At 35.2% G+C, this 17971-nt stretch overlaps 1 protein-coding gene across 3 annotated transcripts in view; it reads right to left on the reverse strand.

Moving 5' to 3' along the window:
• Positions 1 to 17971, reverse strand: part of STAG2 (stromal antigen 2) — a 74677-nt gene that overhangs the window by 28558 nt on the left and 28148 nt on the right. For all 3 annotated transcript variants that reach the window (XM_035324044.1, XM_035324042.1, XM_035324043.1), the window contains exons 2-8: positions 11703 to 11847; positions 9699 to 9777; positions 8871 to 9032; positions 6546 to 6642; positions 5160 to 5236; positions 3505 to 3709; positions 1230 to 1381 (exon numbers count right to left, since the gene is read on the reverse strand). In XM_035324044.1, coding sequence (XP_035179935.1) covers positions 1230 to 1381; positions 3505 to 3709; positions 5160 to 5236; positions 6546 to 6642; positions 8871 to 9032; positions 9699 to 9777; positions 11703 to 11746 — 816 coding nt within the window. In that variant the 5' untranslated portion in view covers positions 11747 to 11847. The remainder of the gene's footprint in view (positions 1 to 1229; positions 1382 to 3504; positions 3710 to 5159; positions 5237 to 6545; positions 6643 to 8870; positions 9033 to 9698; positions 9778 to 11702; positions 11848 to 17971) is intronic.

Raw genomic sequence — 17971 nt, forward strand, 5'->3', positions numbered from 1 at the left:
AAAAAGACTAGCAAGCCAAAATATCTAACACTAATCTAATCTAACAAGACCTGTCTTCTGAAGTGGAGAGAGAAGGGGAAAAGATAAAATATTAAAATGAGAGACTTGCCAAAAAAAAAAATAAAAAAATCAATGAATACATTTCTGCACTAGATAAGGCTGTTATAAAAGAAACAAACCTTGAAATTAAACATTTGATTGAATGTTACTTTGAAGCTTACTTTCATTTAGTACAAGAAAAACTGAAAATCATAACCAAAGCTAGAAAATCTTGTAAGAAATCCTAAAGGCCAATATACATATGAACAATTGAGATTGGGAAAAAGTCTCCACTTTCACGTCACTGCATTTCTCTGTGTATCCATTTATTACCTATAATAGAACTAGTCCTGCACACACATCTAGCACAATCACATTTAATGGTACTGCTTGGGTATTTATTTAAGAGATCAGTCTCAAACTGCAAGATCTTTGGGACATGAACAAAAAACTCAATTTTCAAGGCAGTAAAAATGCAACAAGTAACAACGCAAAAAGTTGAATACCAAAGGAGAGATGTTCCCCCTTTAATCATCAGAAAGTTATTTCTGATGTCTCAAAAGTAAAAAACTCACCCATTCCCCAGAAAACAAAAACTAAAACCTGAATGCGCTAGAGCTTTCAACAAGACAGCACTGTCAGCAATGAATTAGCAAATGCCTTACACACAGAAAGAAAGAAAATAGAAGCAGATAGCATTTTCAATTTGTTTAGTGATTTCTGTAAAAGAAAGAACCCTATCAGAAGCCCTAAAACAGTTTATTCTGAGATTGATATTGACATCATAACAGCAGCATTTTGCACCATGATTGACAGGTTCACAGGTTCTCTAGAAGCCAAAAACAGTCAAGGCATGGAAATTGTTGTTGAATATTTCAGCTGTTCAGAAAACTAGTCAGGAAAAACAACAAAATGTTATCTATTACCAATCCCAGTCTCTCTTAATAATTTTAATGGCACTATCTGAAATTTAACTCTTTTTACATGAAAACTGAAAGGAGCACTTTCAAAGTGATTAAGTTTTTTAAATATTAAAAATATGAAGAAATTAGAATGAAACAGAGGGACTTTTAACTATCTCTACAAAAACAAACAAAAAACCTTACAGGGCAAAAATAATTATTGTTTGTCATATATCAACATTTATCTTCCAGCAGTCATAAAGTACATGAGCAGACAATAGCACTAACCTCCTTTCTTTTCTGTAGTAAGAGTTCCAGTCTATCATTAGCCCGTTTCCCAATTATTTTATTTCTCTCTGCTTCATACTGCCGTTGCGTATTGTCCATGTTAATACTAAGATTTAATGCCACATTCACTAAAGCAGTCATCAGCTTCATGGCTACAAAACAGTAAAAATAGTAAGGATTATTTATCAGTTACTTATATATGAAGGATGATATATAAACATCCTGATACCTCCCCTCTGTCACCAGTTTTTGTATTTATGAAAATATATTCACTGTAGATTTCTTGATTCGCAAGCTTCAGGACTTCAGCACTGTTTTATGTAGTGCTACTCCTTTACTGAAATTGTTCTTCATGATTACTAAACAACACAGTAGATAACACACTGACCTTTTGTTTGTTATTTTTTAATACTAACAACATTATTATTGAATGGATATACAGGACATTCTCCCCCCCCAAAAATATGGGGAATGTAAGATTTATAAACGTAGCCCAGGAAACATTGAAAGGATTCCATTACGAGAATCAATTAAGAGTCATATTGCCCAATCATTCAACCTAAAACACACAACAAGCTTTTTTCCTTCAAAAATAAATGTTTTAGACTACCGCCCACCACTCTCAAACCACTCTTTGCCCATCAATTTCATTTTAATTAAGCAACTTTTAACTATTCCTTCACATGCAAAGGCAGAAAAGCAATATTAGCCAACTAAAAGACAACCAACCAAAATGTAAAAATACTTGATTTTGTTTGTGTGTGATTTTACTTTTTAATCACCCCTTTTAAAAAGGGCACAGACAAATATGCCTACCCCATAAACAAGGAGGCGGCAGGACATATGCAGAACATTGTTAAGTGTGTATCACTAGCATAAAGTTGATGATTAAGGCATAAAGACATGCAGATATATCTAAATATTGTTATATGCTGTGATCTCTAAGGATAACAAGATGAAATGAAGTAGCTAATCTTAGATTAGTGAGCTAATCTTAGAAGCCAAATTACGGCAAATAACAATAAGTAGGAATACAAGGATTTTGTTGGCTTTTTCTATCCTATATAAAACCCAATCATCAAGAACACAAGCTGTAATCATGTGAAATGCAGAAATAACTGCACAGAATCAACAGAATTGACTACTGATGTGAACAAATGCAAACAAGACTACTAAAAAATGTGTGACAGAAATTAACATGCAACAGGGCAATTTCAGCAACTTCATTCATGCACAACTCAAATTCAAAAAGGTACTCAAACCGTGGTTTTGAAGAGCTAAAGTTTTTATTTGCAGTACGGTGCAATAGTCAAATTGACGATAAAGCAGAATCACCATATTCACTTGAAATAAAAAGCAATTTTGTTCCTCCCTCCACAGTAAATGCTTTGGCTAGTGGGAATCCCAGAGCAGCAGCCTAATATGTAATGTTTTAATGTATATTCAAAGAAGATGGCCAATGAAATGTAGCAGCTGACCAGACACTCAGAGCTGAAATTTGCTGTAAATCTGACAGCTCCAGTGAAATAACAAGAACTATTTCTAGTGTGGTATAAACTCAGTTTCATGTGCAGTTTAAATTCACCTTGCTCAGATTAAAATTCCTACAATAAGTCTGACATAAGTGGACTGCTGCCTGATGCCATCCAAGACCCTTCTTCATTAACCTCTGCAGACTGACAGGTTGCTTATCCAGTAAGCCTAAATCGCTGTCCATTAACACAGAGAGTTTTAAATAAATGTTATATTTAGCTCTTAACGGATATCTAGATAGCTTGACAGACTTGAAAATATTGAGTAAAATGAAAATTTAAAACCATACAGTAATTTAGTGACTGTGTCACTGATGATTTCTTTAAAATTATTTCTAATGCAATGAATAGATATGCTACTTTCAATTACATTATGCCACAGCCGCTATATAAACCACAGTTTAAATGTGTAGTAAAAATTTAAAATACGACTCTGGTTTGACTTAATGCAGAGCATACAGAAGTTTGACTCTATTTTTATAAAGTTTTTTTTTCTATTTGCTTTTCTTAGTAGGCTTAAAGCTAACAAATGAAGTACTAGACAGCTGGTAAGGAAAGCTTTGAAATAACTCTGAGTAACGTGCTGGAAGCTGTACCAGAACTAGTTGCATTAGAAAAGCATATCACACAAAGAAACATGAGCTGAACCATCAATATCAAGCCATTCTATCAGAACAACCTCTTGCTGTGCAACAGAAAACATAACACAGAAGCAATAAATGGGTAAATAAAAATTCACTGACCTGCCAGTGTGCTAGTGTGCCGAAATGCTCTGACTTGTGAGTCTGACAATCCCGTAAGCAGTGAAATGACAGTATCCATCATATATTCATCATATATGATGCTATATTGACATTGTCGGACGAGTACTCCAATGAACTCACAAAAACTGGATTTGAACTTCTTCCACTGGGGACCAGCCATAGTTAGCGGATAATCTCCACTATCCTATTTAAAAAAAGAGCGAAAGAGAGAGATACAAACAGGAAACTCTTTCAAATGTCTTAAGAATTATTTTTTAATTTCGGAACAAAAAGAGGAATAAGACTTCAGAACCAAAAAGATCTCAAAAACTAATCCATCAGAATAACCTTATTGCACAAATACACATCTACTCTAATTTACAGCTCAGGTGTGCTATATGCCGAGACAACATACACCACAAGTCCTACAACAGAAGCTGCACAAAATCAGATATACCAAATTGGCAACTGATTTCCACTGCCTAAAATCTGCTTCAGGTTACACTAGAACAAAAAAACATCACATGCAGTGTTAGTTAACATTCACAAACACTCAGATCAGGACCTTAATGAAGTTTCTAGAGATTTGCTTACATATTAGACGGAAAATTCCTTAAGTCAAATGACAAACTACTCTAACGCCTTGAAAGTAAGAAATGTGTACGCCTCTCCTGCTTTGGGTACCTTTATAAATAATGGTAAAATGACAGAAAAACTGATCATCATTCCTCTTTGTGTTTCTGTGATCACATAAGATGCCAAATTACATTACAACTCAGAAACAAAAAACATAGCCATGAAAAGGGATTAGAGATCTGGGAGCTGAGATGTTATTAGAATTGGTACAAGAAAGAGCAGGAGTAACACAGCAATAAACAAAAATCTGAATGAATAATCCTAACTGAAGCTTTTTAAATTTCAGGTGACACAACAATAATCAAATCCATTTATGAATTAATGCTAAAGAATAATAAAATACCTTAAAGCCTGTTAAAGTTTAAGATTTTCTTTGGATTTCAACTTGAGAGGAAAAAATCCTTACTAGACAGATTTGGGGAGGAAGATCTAGTTATCTTCACATTCTTCGGAACATAGGGTGAAGAAAAAAAATACCAAAAAAAGCACAAACCCAAAAAAAGATAAATAAATAAGAGTCCATCTCGTTTACTCCACACTCAACGGAACAAGAATGACAACTTGAAGGCAGAAAGACTACAGTTCCCATGAAATGCAAAGCATTAAAGTCTTCAACTAACAAATAAATTCAAATCTCCATGATTTGTAGATTAATGGACATGTTGAAATAAATTCAACAAACATTTCACAAGTTCCTCAAAAAGGAATTAAGGGCCTCACGTACATGGAAGGGCATGGGGGACATTGGAGGAAATATGCCACATAGCCCCAGCTGAAGTTTCTGTTCAGAAACTGAAAGCGGACTTTTTTTTATTAATAATTTAAGAAATCACGTACACACAGAATTTTATTTACTAGTCTTATAAATTCAAAATTAGAGAGTTTAAGATTTTCATTCGAAGTCTTATCATTTTTACAGTTCGTACACTTGAAGAAATCTGCAGTAAGATTAGGACAAGTAAAATGGAAAAAAAAAAAAATCTAATTTCCATACATTCTCAGCACTTTCACTGAATTACCTCATCGAATTCTTCGGTCATTTTTCGGATTATTTCAGAGTTCTGCATGTGTCGGAACATCTCTGCTGTGACAACTCCTACAATTTAGATTAGGTTATTATTAACACTTTTAAAATACGAGGGATAGATGGCAGATGACCAATCTCCTGCTACCATGTAAAAATGGTCAATTTACACCTAACCTACAGATTATACATGTGGGTTTTTTTGGTGGTGCTCGGTGGCTCTGTTGTTGTTTGCTTATTTTTCAAGTTGTTATACTCTTCATTTTACCATTTGTAACAAGTGTGGGGCACTACAGTTTTTCCCGTGTGCTCACACCATCTAAAATTTACTCATTTGTTCATATCCAGAAGTCAATGATATTTGTTCCAGACATCATCAGCTGAGACCATCCTAATCTGAAGTGACCTTCTAGTATTCAAGATACTAAATATTGTAAGACTATTTTGAACAGCTCTATTGCTATTTATCATCTACTTCACTATGATAAAACTCAATGATTTCATGCAATTTCTTTTTCTCTTAGCCTCAAATTTTTCATTTGCAAAGGGTGATATAAAAATAAAGAGACCTCCTAAAGCTTGCTTACTACAACTGTACTGGAAAATTCATGACAAGCATCATCTCAGAAAGCATTAAAAGATTTTGTCATTTTGTCTGGTAATAATAATGAAAAGGTCACTGCTCTTGAAAGCATGACTAACATCTACTGAGCTGTTAGCTTTCTGAAGATTTATACATGTTAAAAGTTTATCTGGAATGAGAGACACTATCAAATGCACTGATGCTGTAGAGTAAGTTACCTTCTCCTCTTCAAAACAAGATGAGAGGAAAAAGAATAGGGGATGTGGATTAGAGGAAAGATTCTGGAAAACCAGAAGCTCCCCAAAATAGAACATAAAATATAGAAATACAGTCTTACTGTAGACAAGCTACCATGGAACTGCCCATTTCTTTTACATGAAACAACTCTAAAAGGCTATTAAATGACCTTGGAACACTCACTGATGTGAAGTAAGGTAAATCCAAACTTTGATTCCAAGACCAAGCAAGTTAAGCTATCAATACTGAAGACGGATGCTTTTCTAACATAGTATCAGCAACAGAGGAGGATATGAGAAGTAATTAAGTACCAGTACTTCACTTTCTTCAGTGTGAATGCAAAAGACTTAACCTACATTTTGAAGTGTTTCTGTAATATTTCTAAACCTCTTGCTCCCCTCGCTCCCATCTTCAAAAATACTTGTTTGACTACAAGAACCTTATAATACAGACTAGCCCCAGGGATGGAGAAGTCCTTCAGCACATGCAGTGTAAAAGCAAAGAATGAGAAACATGCTGTAAAATTATATGAAGAGATGAGCAAATATTTCCGTATCTTACCTTTGCAGCCTGAACACTGAATAAAGAAGTTAATGAGATCAAGAAGTGCTATATCTCTGTCATGTTTGTATGACTCTATCCAATCATCCACTACAGACTGAAAAGAAACAAATATAAAGGCAATTTTTAGTTTTTAATAAACTAAAGAATTAGTGGTATTTAAACTGCTTTCTAGTAAGTGATTCTTGCTCCTTCTGTAAGCAACTCTGGATTTTTTGACTGATACAAAACAAAATATTTGAATGGTCCTTTACCATCATAATAGCATTTTCAGGAAAATAACTCATTTCTATTCTATAAACAGGCACTAAAGAGATGCTTAGACATGAAGCACAGGAATACCATATAGTCGCACAGTAACATTTTTTGAGGAAGAGTACAAAATCTGCTAATTGTGTTTTTAAACAGCAGGGGGATTTGTTTGTTTTTAAAAAGTGAAGCTTCTCAAAAATACTATTTAGGCTTTTAGTTCCAACAGCTGTAACTCCCTATATTCTTTCTAAATTCTGCCCTTATGATGAACTGTGTTGCATGTACATGAGCTGTAACAGGATGAACAGCATTGCCCTACACTGTATGGACATGAATTGCTGTGTTAACTAAACCAAAACATAATGGCTAGCAAAATAGAATAGCAATAAGACAATTTTACTACAGAATGTTAAATGGAAGGAAAATAATAGGAAATCTGTGATTGTGGTTTTAAGAAAGAATTCACATGCAGTTATCTACAAACCATCCATGTGTATAGCACAAACTGTCTACTGCAGAAATCACATAAAAGCATACATTTAACACAAGCACAAGAGAATCACTTTAGTGTCAAGCTCTCAGTTTTGAGTAGTTTAATATGTTGGTATCCTGCCCTAAAATCTAGAGTAATTTTCAGTAACAAGAGATGACAAAATAGTTCAAGACTTCCGTAAGAAAATCAGACTCAACAGCATCCCCTGTACTTCCTGTCAACTCTTCTCAGTGCTTACTCTTACAAGCAATATCGGTGCGAGGGCAAATAAAATATACCGCCATAGGAAAAAAAAAAATCTGAACAGAAATACAGCTAAATCCCTCTTCCCTCAATGAAAGACTGTTTGTAGTATGATAGAACTTCTGTCAGCAAGATGAGAAGAATTAAAAATGCAAGTGAAACTGTCATTGTCTTCCCAGTAGGAACAGAACCTACAAACTAGTAGTGATTTGAATTAATCATAGGAGAAGAAAGGAAAAGAAGCCTAGGAGAAGTCTTAAATTAGGCTTATGAGGGCACTGTGCAAAACCAGGATAATGCTTGGAAGGGGACAAATATTTCAGTTAGGCAGCCTTGTTTTCAGAATTCATTTATTTTAAAGAACCTGCAGCAGAAAAGGTATCAATTTCCCCACTAAACAGAGGCGTTGCAGGCAAAGGTCTATTTTTCTCTTCGAAAGCAGAAGATTTGACTGTTTATAGAGTTAACATGTCATGAAAATATAGCTCGTGATAATTGGCTGGAAATGTAGCAATCAGAGCAGCAGTTAGAACAGTATAGTTTTCCACTTACATTGAAATATGTCAGAATAAAACAAACAGAAGTATCAGAATTTCTCTGACCAAATATATTAAAACAGTATGTACAAGTAATAAGTACCAAAGTAGTATAAGTAGCATGTATAAATCTGAATTAAATTTCTCCCAAGGAATTCAGGCTTCAAGATTCCCAGCTTGAAGCAGAATCCTGTAAATCTCAAGAGGACTGCACATAGACCCAGCTTCCTGTACACATACCAGAGAAGCTGTAAACTCTAGATTTTTAATCCCAAAGATAGTCTTTCTGCTAGGCTGCTGAGGAGTCACATGAGTGAGTCAGCAGGAACTCTTCATGGCTGGCAGGCTTACATTTTAACCCTCTCTTCACTGAAGATTTACAGAGTCAAGCAAAATCTGGTGATCTAAGATAATTTTCCAAATAAAAAGTTAATGCTCTTAATAGGCTGACTTCAGTCCTATTAGTAAAAGCAGTGCCTAATGCAGTAACTTCTACCAGGTTGAAATTCCCTAGCCTAAATTCCAACCTTTATTCATTCAGAATACTGGAATTCACTTTGAATAGTATTTTGAATTTCTTTATTACATACCTGATTATTCATGCCTCACATTTAGCAATGAGAAGTCAGTTATTTTGAGTTCAAATCTTAACACAAGAAATCTTATTCTAATCTGTAACTAAAAACTACAATGAAGAAAAAATTACCCTAGGCTTTATTTTCTTAAACTATATGTACAAGAAAATATTGTTATATTTAACTTGCATATTCATCCAAGTCTGAAGGACATCTCAAGTCTTACCTGCATAGCACTCTTGCCCATTTTAACTACCTCAAACAGCATCATGTTTTCCACACCATTCTGTTGGTGATGTCCATTCATCCGATTTGGACCACCAGGTTTCCCTCCTCCGTTTCCACTTTTCCCTTTTTCTGTTGGTCCTTTTTTACCTTTTTTACAGGTCTGCAATCATACATACACAAGTTTTAAATAGCTATTACACAGTAATTACAATAAATTATTACTCATACCACGAAAACTATACACAAGACCTTATATTTCCAAGAGCCAAACTTACAAAATCAGAAGGTGAGATAAAATTAGATAGGGCAGAATAGCTAATTCTGATTGATAGAGAAGACTAACAGAAACTCTACAGGTTCTGTATTTCCTTCTCTGGTTTAAAATCTTTTGGCAATTAAAAATGTGATTAGTGACAACGACACAAAAGGTTTTCCTTGAGCTTAAACTGTAAAACAAAATAATATTTTTTTAATTGAAATGTTGGTTTCTGTTCACTTTTCAAATAGAAAGAGCCAGAATTAATGACATCAACCAAAAGAGACTGTATTAGTACTGGGTTTAAGTATAAGAGGGCATACATTCAGACTAGTCAAATCAAAGCCCTCGCTTGTGCCTTCACAACACAAAGGAAGTATCACGTAAATACTCAAGATTAAGTATTTCAATTAAAAAAACAAATATGAACTCTTTTTTTGAAGTGCAATCATTCTGTGAACAAAGTATAATAAGGAAATAAGAATAAGATAATTCAGCTCCAAAACAAGTAATCAACTCTTCATACTTTAACAGTACAAGTATTTCACTGTCCCAATAAACTGAACATACTTTTCCTTTGCCTTGTTTTTGGTTTTTTCCTTCAATATCCTCAAAGTCTGTATCAGAAGAGAAGTGTGTTTCAGACTCCCTGCAAGGATAAAAGACAAACCATTTATACATCTCACCAGAAACATTCTTAACTAAACTACATGAAGTCACATTATGTCCTCAGTCCAGTAAGTCAACTCCAACACAAATATTGTTTTTTATCTCCTGTTTAAGTCTACTGTCAAGGAACAAATCCGAGCAAATCCCCACACTCACATCTTGCCTCAGCCAAGTAAAAAAATTTCCTTTTACCTGTGAAAGCCGTATAGTGGGGCTAAAAAGCATGAAGGTCAGCAGAAATAGCAACAGGTTGGGAACTTCATTTTTGGCATGTGACAAATATTAAAAAATTTCAACCATCACACACTAGAAATGTCTGCCACAAATATGGCAGTGCACAACAACGCCACTACCTTCCATCACAACCAAAGTGTCTCAGCAGACATCTTCATGCTATCAAAAGAAGTAAGTAGTTAAGTTGAAATGTATAGGGAGAAAAGATATTTTAAGCGAGATTTCTCCACCAAAAAGATAACCTGGAGGCTTATGTAAGGTAAAAAGATAATAAATAAAAAAAAAAAATCAAATTTGTTTTCCTACATTATTAATATATGCTGCATCAAAATACAAACCCTTTATTGCCTATGACAATGTCAGGTATAAAAAAAGTCACCTGAATTATTACTAAGCAATCCCTAGTTTAATTTTTTTATTTCTACATTTCCTATAGAAGACATTTTAAATTACACTATTAGAGCTTATTTTAACACATACAGGCAGCAGTACAATGAATTCCAGCTGCTATCATAAATTTCTGATACACATTTCAATTTAACAATGTAATCATAAAGATGTCCTGAACAGGGGGAGAAGGAGCCATTCCAATTTATTTATTAATAACCTTCTAAAACAATCTAGAAACATAAGGTTTCTCACTGTTGTGGAACTGTCTGAAAGGAAGTTTCTGCCTTGTAACATGTATTTTGCCATTTCTGATTTTGTCATCCATGTATTCTGCTATAGGTTGAACAAGTCTGCAACCCTGCAAAAAACTCTGAGAAATCTTTACTCTTCAATATTACTTAGGTGTTCTTAATTTTACAGAACGGAATACAAATTCCAAATATTTTGATAAATAACTGTACCAACAAAAAAACCCACACACATTATAAACAACTTTATTTCTCATTAAACGCCACCCACCACACCTCCTTAACACAAAACTGTATCTTTGCATCTTTTTGATTATTTTGGACCAGCTTAATATACTCTAGACTGTTGAAATGGACTCATGCTGATTTCTTGGCAACTAAAAGGTGAGGAACTACATTCTTCTGATCTATTTTAACTAATCATTTCATTTCTATGTTCAAAATGTAAGCTACTGCTATATTTGAATTTTCAAAATTCAGATATCTATTCTTAAAACTAGATCATCAGTCTAGTCAAATTAACACCCCAGGAACCAATACCTGAAGGGAAGTTAAGACTTCAGCTTTAATTAAAGCATTTGGCATTGGGCGTTTCAGACATTAGGAAACCTGCCCCAATTATTAAGGGTAAATACCTCAACAACTTCACCTCTCTTTATAAAGGAAGAAAGGAAACAGAATTTCTGTATTTCTAACCAAAGTTTCTTCTTCAATACTTTGATTCTGAAAGACAGTTTACATGGTGTATTTGTCAAGGTTTTATAAGAAGTCTGTCGTGATGGCTTCCTATTAGCAAAGCTTAAAAATTGATTTTAAAATACTTTATAAAAAGACTTTTAAAATATTTGTTTTAATAATCACTGAATACTCAAGAAATAATTCAAGCAGTGCTTTATTTTAAATTGGAAAAAAAATCTAGTATCATATTCAGACATTTTGTTTCCTTGTTTCCAAGAGAAAAAACAACCACATCTATTACCACTAAGAAGCACCAGTACATCTAAATGAAACCAGAAATTCCTAAAGCACTTACTGAAGGAGAGTAAAATCAGTTGGTATTTCTGGAGCTGCTATCATTTCTTTATCATCTTCTGGAACACCACTGTATTAGAAAGATATTCAAAAACCAGTCTGAAGTATGAGCTTACTTTCCTTTCTTCCTTTGTAGTGGACAACTTCTGAAATAATAATAATAATTAAAAAAATCACATTAGAAACATTTCCACAGAAGGGATAAAAAAAGTTGGAAACAGAAAATGTTAGATCACACCACCTTCTGTTTCCAGCCAAGCTTTTTCCTGTTTTAATAAAGATTTTGTATCTTTGACTCCTCCCATTACCTTATGAAAAAAGTGTATCTCCACAAATGTTAAAGGCATCGAAGTAAAAGGAAATAAAAAAAGCGCTTGGAAAATAAATGCTCTTCTGAATAGCATGAGGAAATTGAATGGCTTTCATAAACACCTTGCAAATAACTTTTTTCTTCTAAATCTATACTAGACTAAAATTTGAGCTGTATGATCTTGTACTGTAAAGTCCAGACTCTACTACCAACACTATGATATTGTGGTTAACCAAACCAAAAAACAGATTTGATGTTCAACTTAAAGCACAGTGTGTGCCCATTTAAGAACATTATGTATACCGACTTCGAATCTGGTGTGTAAATGCTCCTGATACTTAGCACAAAGATATGTTCTTCTAAGTTCTTACAGTCTAACCAGCTATTTCACAACTCCCTGTCTTCCCGAGTTGATAAACCAGGCTTACAAGTTTTAATGTTTAAAGCACTCGACATGCCTCTAGGAATATCAATTAAGATAACACTATCTACGTATTATAAAGAAAAGTATTAGAAACAGTGTAGCATCTTATCAAAAAAATGTAAGATTGCAAAATATTTTCTTTTCAAGTTATTTATAATTAAGATTTTCCTATGTTTGGGGGCAGGGCGGACAATAAATGCTTCAAATGTGAAAAAAAACCATGCATGCTAAAGCCTTCTGTGTCAATTTTCTGTCTCAAACTAAATTTTACACAGTGAAGAAATTAAGAAAGCATGAGGTTCAGGTATTTTAAAGTTGCAATAGCACAGAGAAGAACCTTCAGAGTGGGAACGGCTGAGTCTACAGCTTGTCGGAGTAGTTAAGTATTTGAACAAAAAAATACAATTTTAAGCTCCGTGTGCTTAGCATGCCAACGTCTGGTAGCAATGCTTCAGAGACTGCATTTCAATTGAGCACATAGAGGCTGTACATTTCTTTCCTGCAAGTGCTTCTTCTGAATGCTAGGGGCCACTGTAGCTTCCAGAATTTGGCGAGCTGAGAAAAACCACAAACCCTGAACTTAAATCGCTGTTTCTTCACATTTCACACAATTATGTAAAGGCAGAGAAACCGGAGTGGAAATAAACAGTGGCGAAAAGGGAGGTTCAAGATAAGTAGGTGTGTCTCAAAGACGGTCCACAACTACTACAATACGCGTCATCCAGAGCACAGTGTAAGATCAAAAGCTTCACAAACTTTGTCACTGCAGAATAGCAAAAACCTCTGTCACCCATTCCTACCTTTCTTAAAACCTCAAAGGCACATTATTGGTGTATCACAGCCTCCCCTGCTTGGTTTACATGTAGTTTTTAGCAAATAGGTACTCGCAGGCAACAAAACATCCATTCATCATTTGAAGGCCCTGCCATTCACAATCACCCAATTTAATTCCCCAATAAAACAGGCAAAAAATATACCTCGAGAACTTTATTCCTGGATTACCAAGTTAAACTAGTTCACCAGTGGGTACCCAGAGCCAATGCAAGGAGAACATGCAACAGTGCAGCCAGGCGCTGGGGAGGGCCGAGCAGTGCTCCTGCCTTGGCGGCGCGGAGCTATGATGACGGCCAGGTGGCCTGCATGGCTATGGGCTCCACTTGTGCTGTGCTGCAATTATCATCATTCCAAGTGTATCAGGTATGAAAAATATCAATCTTAAAAAAATACAACGATTTGCTCCGATTCCTGTCAGCAATTGTAACTTGGAGAATCAGGCCAGCGCCTGCTGGAAACATACCTCAGCGAGGAGTGAGGCAGGGGAAAACAAGAGGCGAGCAGCCAGCCAGCCAGCCAAGTCCTGTTCAAGGCACACGTGTGATTCTAAGCCAGCACAAAGTAAAGGCAAAAACTTCAAAAGGCACATGGTTCTGTTTCAAGTACAACCTGTCCATCAACGTGTTATTTGACTTTTCTAGTTTGAGTTTTTCAATGGTAAGAAGCACCACGAGTACTGAAGACATGATAAAGAAGCTCAGATCCATATTTCATATTATGTCTCATTAATACTACCTATTTACAGTAATAAAGTTACCTATTCTATAAAATTCAATGGTACTGAGACAGAAAACAAGTTACCCATTTGTTCACAGAATTAAAACTTTTTCAGTCTCCTATATAAAAAGGAAATTACCTTCCTACCAATTCTTGCAGAAGTATTTCTCAAAAAGCAGTATAGTACAATCACACAGAAATATTTTGAAGAAAAAAGATAAAAAACATGTAAAGTGACAGGCAAATGATTAAATTATATATTTTCTAAATCAAGAAGAGTCAAATCACTTGATAAAACCAGCTGGCTGAAGTTTGTATCTACTTGCACTTCTTGGAAAAAACACTCATCTTAGACCAAGCAACAGATGAGGAAAAAAAATATGTCATTGTTTGGGCATAATCACTTCATGAAAATAGGAAATATCTAGTACTTCAAGATGCTGTAGAGTTTAGCTACTAAGATTTAAGTTTCAAGAATTGTTTTTCTTGAAGGAAGTAGAAGAAACTTGGCCCTCATGAGTGCAACTATATACTGGTATTAATAGAAGAGAGTAGTTTCAGGTGACTGCCCTGCAAGAATACAAGAGCTAAGGCTGTAAGGGATCTCCAGTATCAAGCTCAGGCCCCAGGAATGACCAAAAAACAAAACAAAACAAAACAAAAAAACCACACCTTGCATTAGTTCCAGTAAGGGCTCATTTTTTAAAGTTTTACATATATAAAGATTACAGAGAGGACCTTTGAGTCTTGCCAAGTGGGGTCAAGCTAACCCAGCACTTCCTTGTGGGCAGATGCCGGCAGAAGCTACCCAGGGAAGAAACCGTTTGCTTTGTTCTTACTGGTGATGTTCTCCTTGACTTCTCCCACCAACATCCACAAATAAGTCAGGGATTCTTCAGTGAAACACATTATTTCTGCATTTCATAGCACGTAATCAGTATTTTTCCATGAATATTGCATTACTTTTTTAACCCAATATTTAGCTGTCATGATATTCACACAAGAGCTTCCACAACCAAACTGTATAATATTAAGAGGCATGTTCCTATCCTGGAGCTCAACATTTTGTCATTTTATTTGGTGTTCATGGGTTTCAGTATTGGGAAAGACTGGTATTGGCCATTCCCCCAGTATGCTTGATCTCAGTAAAATCTCAGTAAATGCCTTTTGGAAATTCAGGATGACTGCCAACATGTCTTCTTCACAGAGATCTGATGACTCATTCAAGGCACGCTGTTTGGGAAGTTGATGAAAAAGAGGAAAACTGTCCATACAAGCATTCTATCAGACTTTTAAAACATCAAATTCTCCACAGTCCAGTTTGAAAGGAGGAAAGTAAAATTCATGCAGTTGCCATTCCAAGCAGTGAAAGTCTACATTACCTATTATTGTGCTCTAATAAACGTATTTTTTCAGTATATTCAATACACCTAAGCTTAAGTGAATCATAAAATGCAGTTCTTTGGACTTTGATTGTTTGTTTTGCATATTTGCATGTTCACAGCATTCTAACTTTAATTTTCCTAAGCATATACTGAAATCTCTCACTCTATGAGAAGTTTCAAAAGTCAACTTTGTGAAGTCATAATTAAATTATTAACTATAAAATGTATCCTGCTGAAAGATCACAAGGTGGAGCTCTAGCCTAAAGCTAACTGAAGAAACTCCAAAAGACAGGTCATCCAGAGGTTGACCTAGTTATTTCTGTGCAATAAACTTTATAATAGATTGCTAAAACAGCAGTAATATTGTAGCACGTTTCCTTAAGATTTACATTTAAATTGCATAAGGACACTGGAAGACTCCCACATCTTTCCTGAAATTAATGCACATAACACGTTTGATTCAGTGACTCTTCCAAAGACGGAAATGCATCTCGCTGCTGTAGTACAACCAGTCTCCTGTAAGTAGCTTTCGAAAGCAAGCAGAGGAATTTCAAAATACACTTTAATTGCAGAAATAACATAACCCCTTACTGTATCTTGCTACTTCGATTTTTGCTAACAAAATGTCAACAAACTAAAAAACATTGGAACAAGAAAAGGAATCCAGGAACACTAATCATATATAATGTTGCTAACTCTATATGTAATAGTTTCCATTTAAACTACTTTTACTCTTAAAGAACTAAGCGTGAACTACTACAATGTGTCTTTACTAAAAAACAACTTCATTACATACAGAGGCTAAACAAACACCAATATAACCCAGCCAGAAGCCTTTGTTAAGTGTATGTGTATATACACAAAATACAAAAAAACTACAAGATCTGTCCGTGAAAGCTGTGTTTCATGCTCTCATGTAAAAGCACTAACTTGAGCGTGTTTGTTATTGCATGAACTCATGGCAGAACAATTCAGGTAGGTGTATTTTGATTTGAGATGGATTCCCCAAAAATAGCCCCCCCCCCATCATTATTTGGAGGCTTTCTTTTTTGGGGGGAATGCAGAGATTATAGAATCATAGTATATCCCAAGTTGGAAGGGACCCACAAGGCTTAAGTCCAGCTCCTGGATCCCCAGAGGAAAACAGCTACATGAACAGGACAAAGATACAGTAAATGCAGAATGACTGTTCAGAGGTGTATTGATTTTTCACTGTAATTCAGTTAATCATCTGTAAAAAAAACAGGGACCTCACTTTCTTTATTCAGAAAATTAGAACTTGTAAAACTGCAATGCACTCAGCTGTAGAAATGATAATGGCTGAAGAAGTTCATCTCTGAATTATTTATCTACCCATGAATGAGAGGTGCAGATGCTTCAGAACCAATTATGCAGCAGTGACAGTTAAAATGCTAGCCAGATCAAAGTTTAAATCAAGGACCAAAAGTATTCCCAATATTTTCCTTCAACTATTTCAGAAGAGAAAGCTGGTATACACTACAGTGTTCCCCTCAATCTTTTTCTGAGAAATCAGAATATGCTTCAACTTTTGTTTTTATAAAATACAGTTTGTTTGTTTCCAAATAAGTATGCTTCTCCATACTGCTGTTGCAGTCATCTCCACAAGCAAGACTAAACAGTGGATTTTTAAGCAAGATTTTGAGCAACTCCATGACATTCCCTACAGGCCTGCAAGAGTGTTATTTGTACTAATATTACACAACCTAGTATTTCAACGGCCAACCATCTTTAAAGCAATCCTGTAATTTGAGTAAAATACAGAAAACATACTTCAAGTAGCATTCTATATTGTAAAAACTGTACTTCAACATGATTTAGTTATAACTGTATCAGCAGTTTGATCATATTATCATAGCATAATCAATACTAAACTGAACAATAATGCAATTAAAACCTTCAGATGTGTGGTTATTTTTGTACTTTTTGCTTAACAAGTAAGTCTCAAGCTTCCTTTACAAGACCATCTGGAATAGCCATCATCAATCTACACTCCTCCATGCTCACCAGCAGACACGGTGTACCTACACAGAAACTGCCCATGGTGCCAAAGGCAGTGAACAGTTAACAAGCCAAAGAACCTAAATGACCTCATTTGTACTAGTCTTGTAATTTCAACCTATTTATTCACTTTTTTTTTTTTTTCCTGATCTTCCAGCTCCTGCACCGCCTCTACACCACTTTGTCAACATCTCTCAGTTCCTCTTTATCTTTCAAAAACCGAAGAAGCGATCTTATGGCAGCCACTTAGGTTATGCTGTCACACTGCCACTTTTATTCCCTGGCCTGCTGTTTATTCAATTTTTATAATACTTGCTCTTTAGTGGACACAAATGGTTCGCTGGTAAAGTAGTAAATTGCCATCCCAGAAGATGCTTTTGTGACACACCTACGATATTGTGGGCTGCTGCTGGAAGCAGTGGCCTTCCTTCCCACTCCACTCACCAAACACAGCAAGTTCCTGCTCCCTCCTCTTCTAGCACACAACTGAGGTAGCAGCAAGAAAGGTCTGAAAACAAAACTGTCTTTTCTTTTTCACATGGTCAGCTCTCCACTGGACTGGACAACAGAAGCAAGTCACC

The sequence above is a fragment of the Oxyura jamaicensis genome, chromosome 4 (genome assembly GCF_011077185.1).
Source record: "Oxyura jamaicensis isolate SHBP4307 breed ruddy duck chromosome 4, BPBGC_Ojam_1.0, whole genome shotgun sequence".
Classification (NCBI taxonomy): domain Eukaryota; kingdom Metazoa; phylum Chordata; class Aves; order Anseriformes; family Anatidae; genus Oxyura; species Oxyura jamaicensis.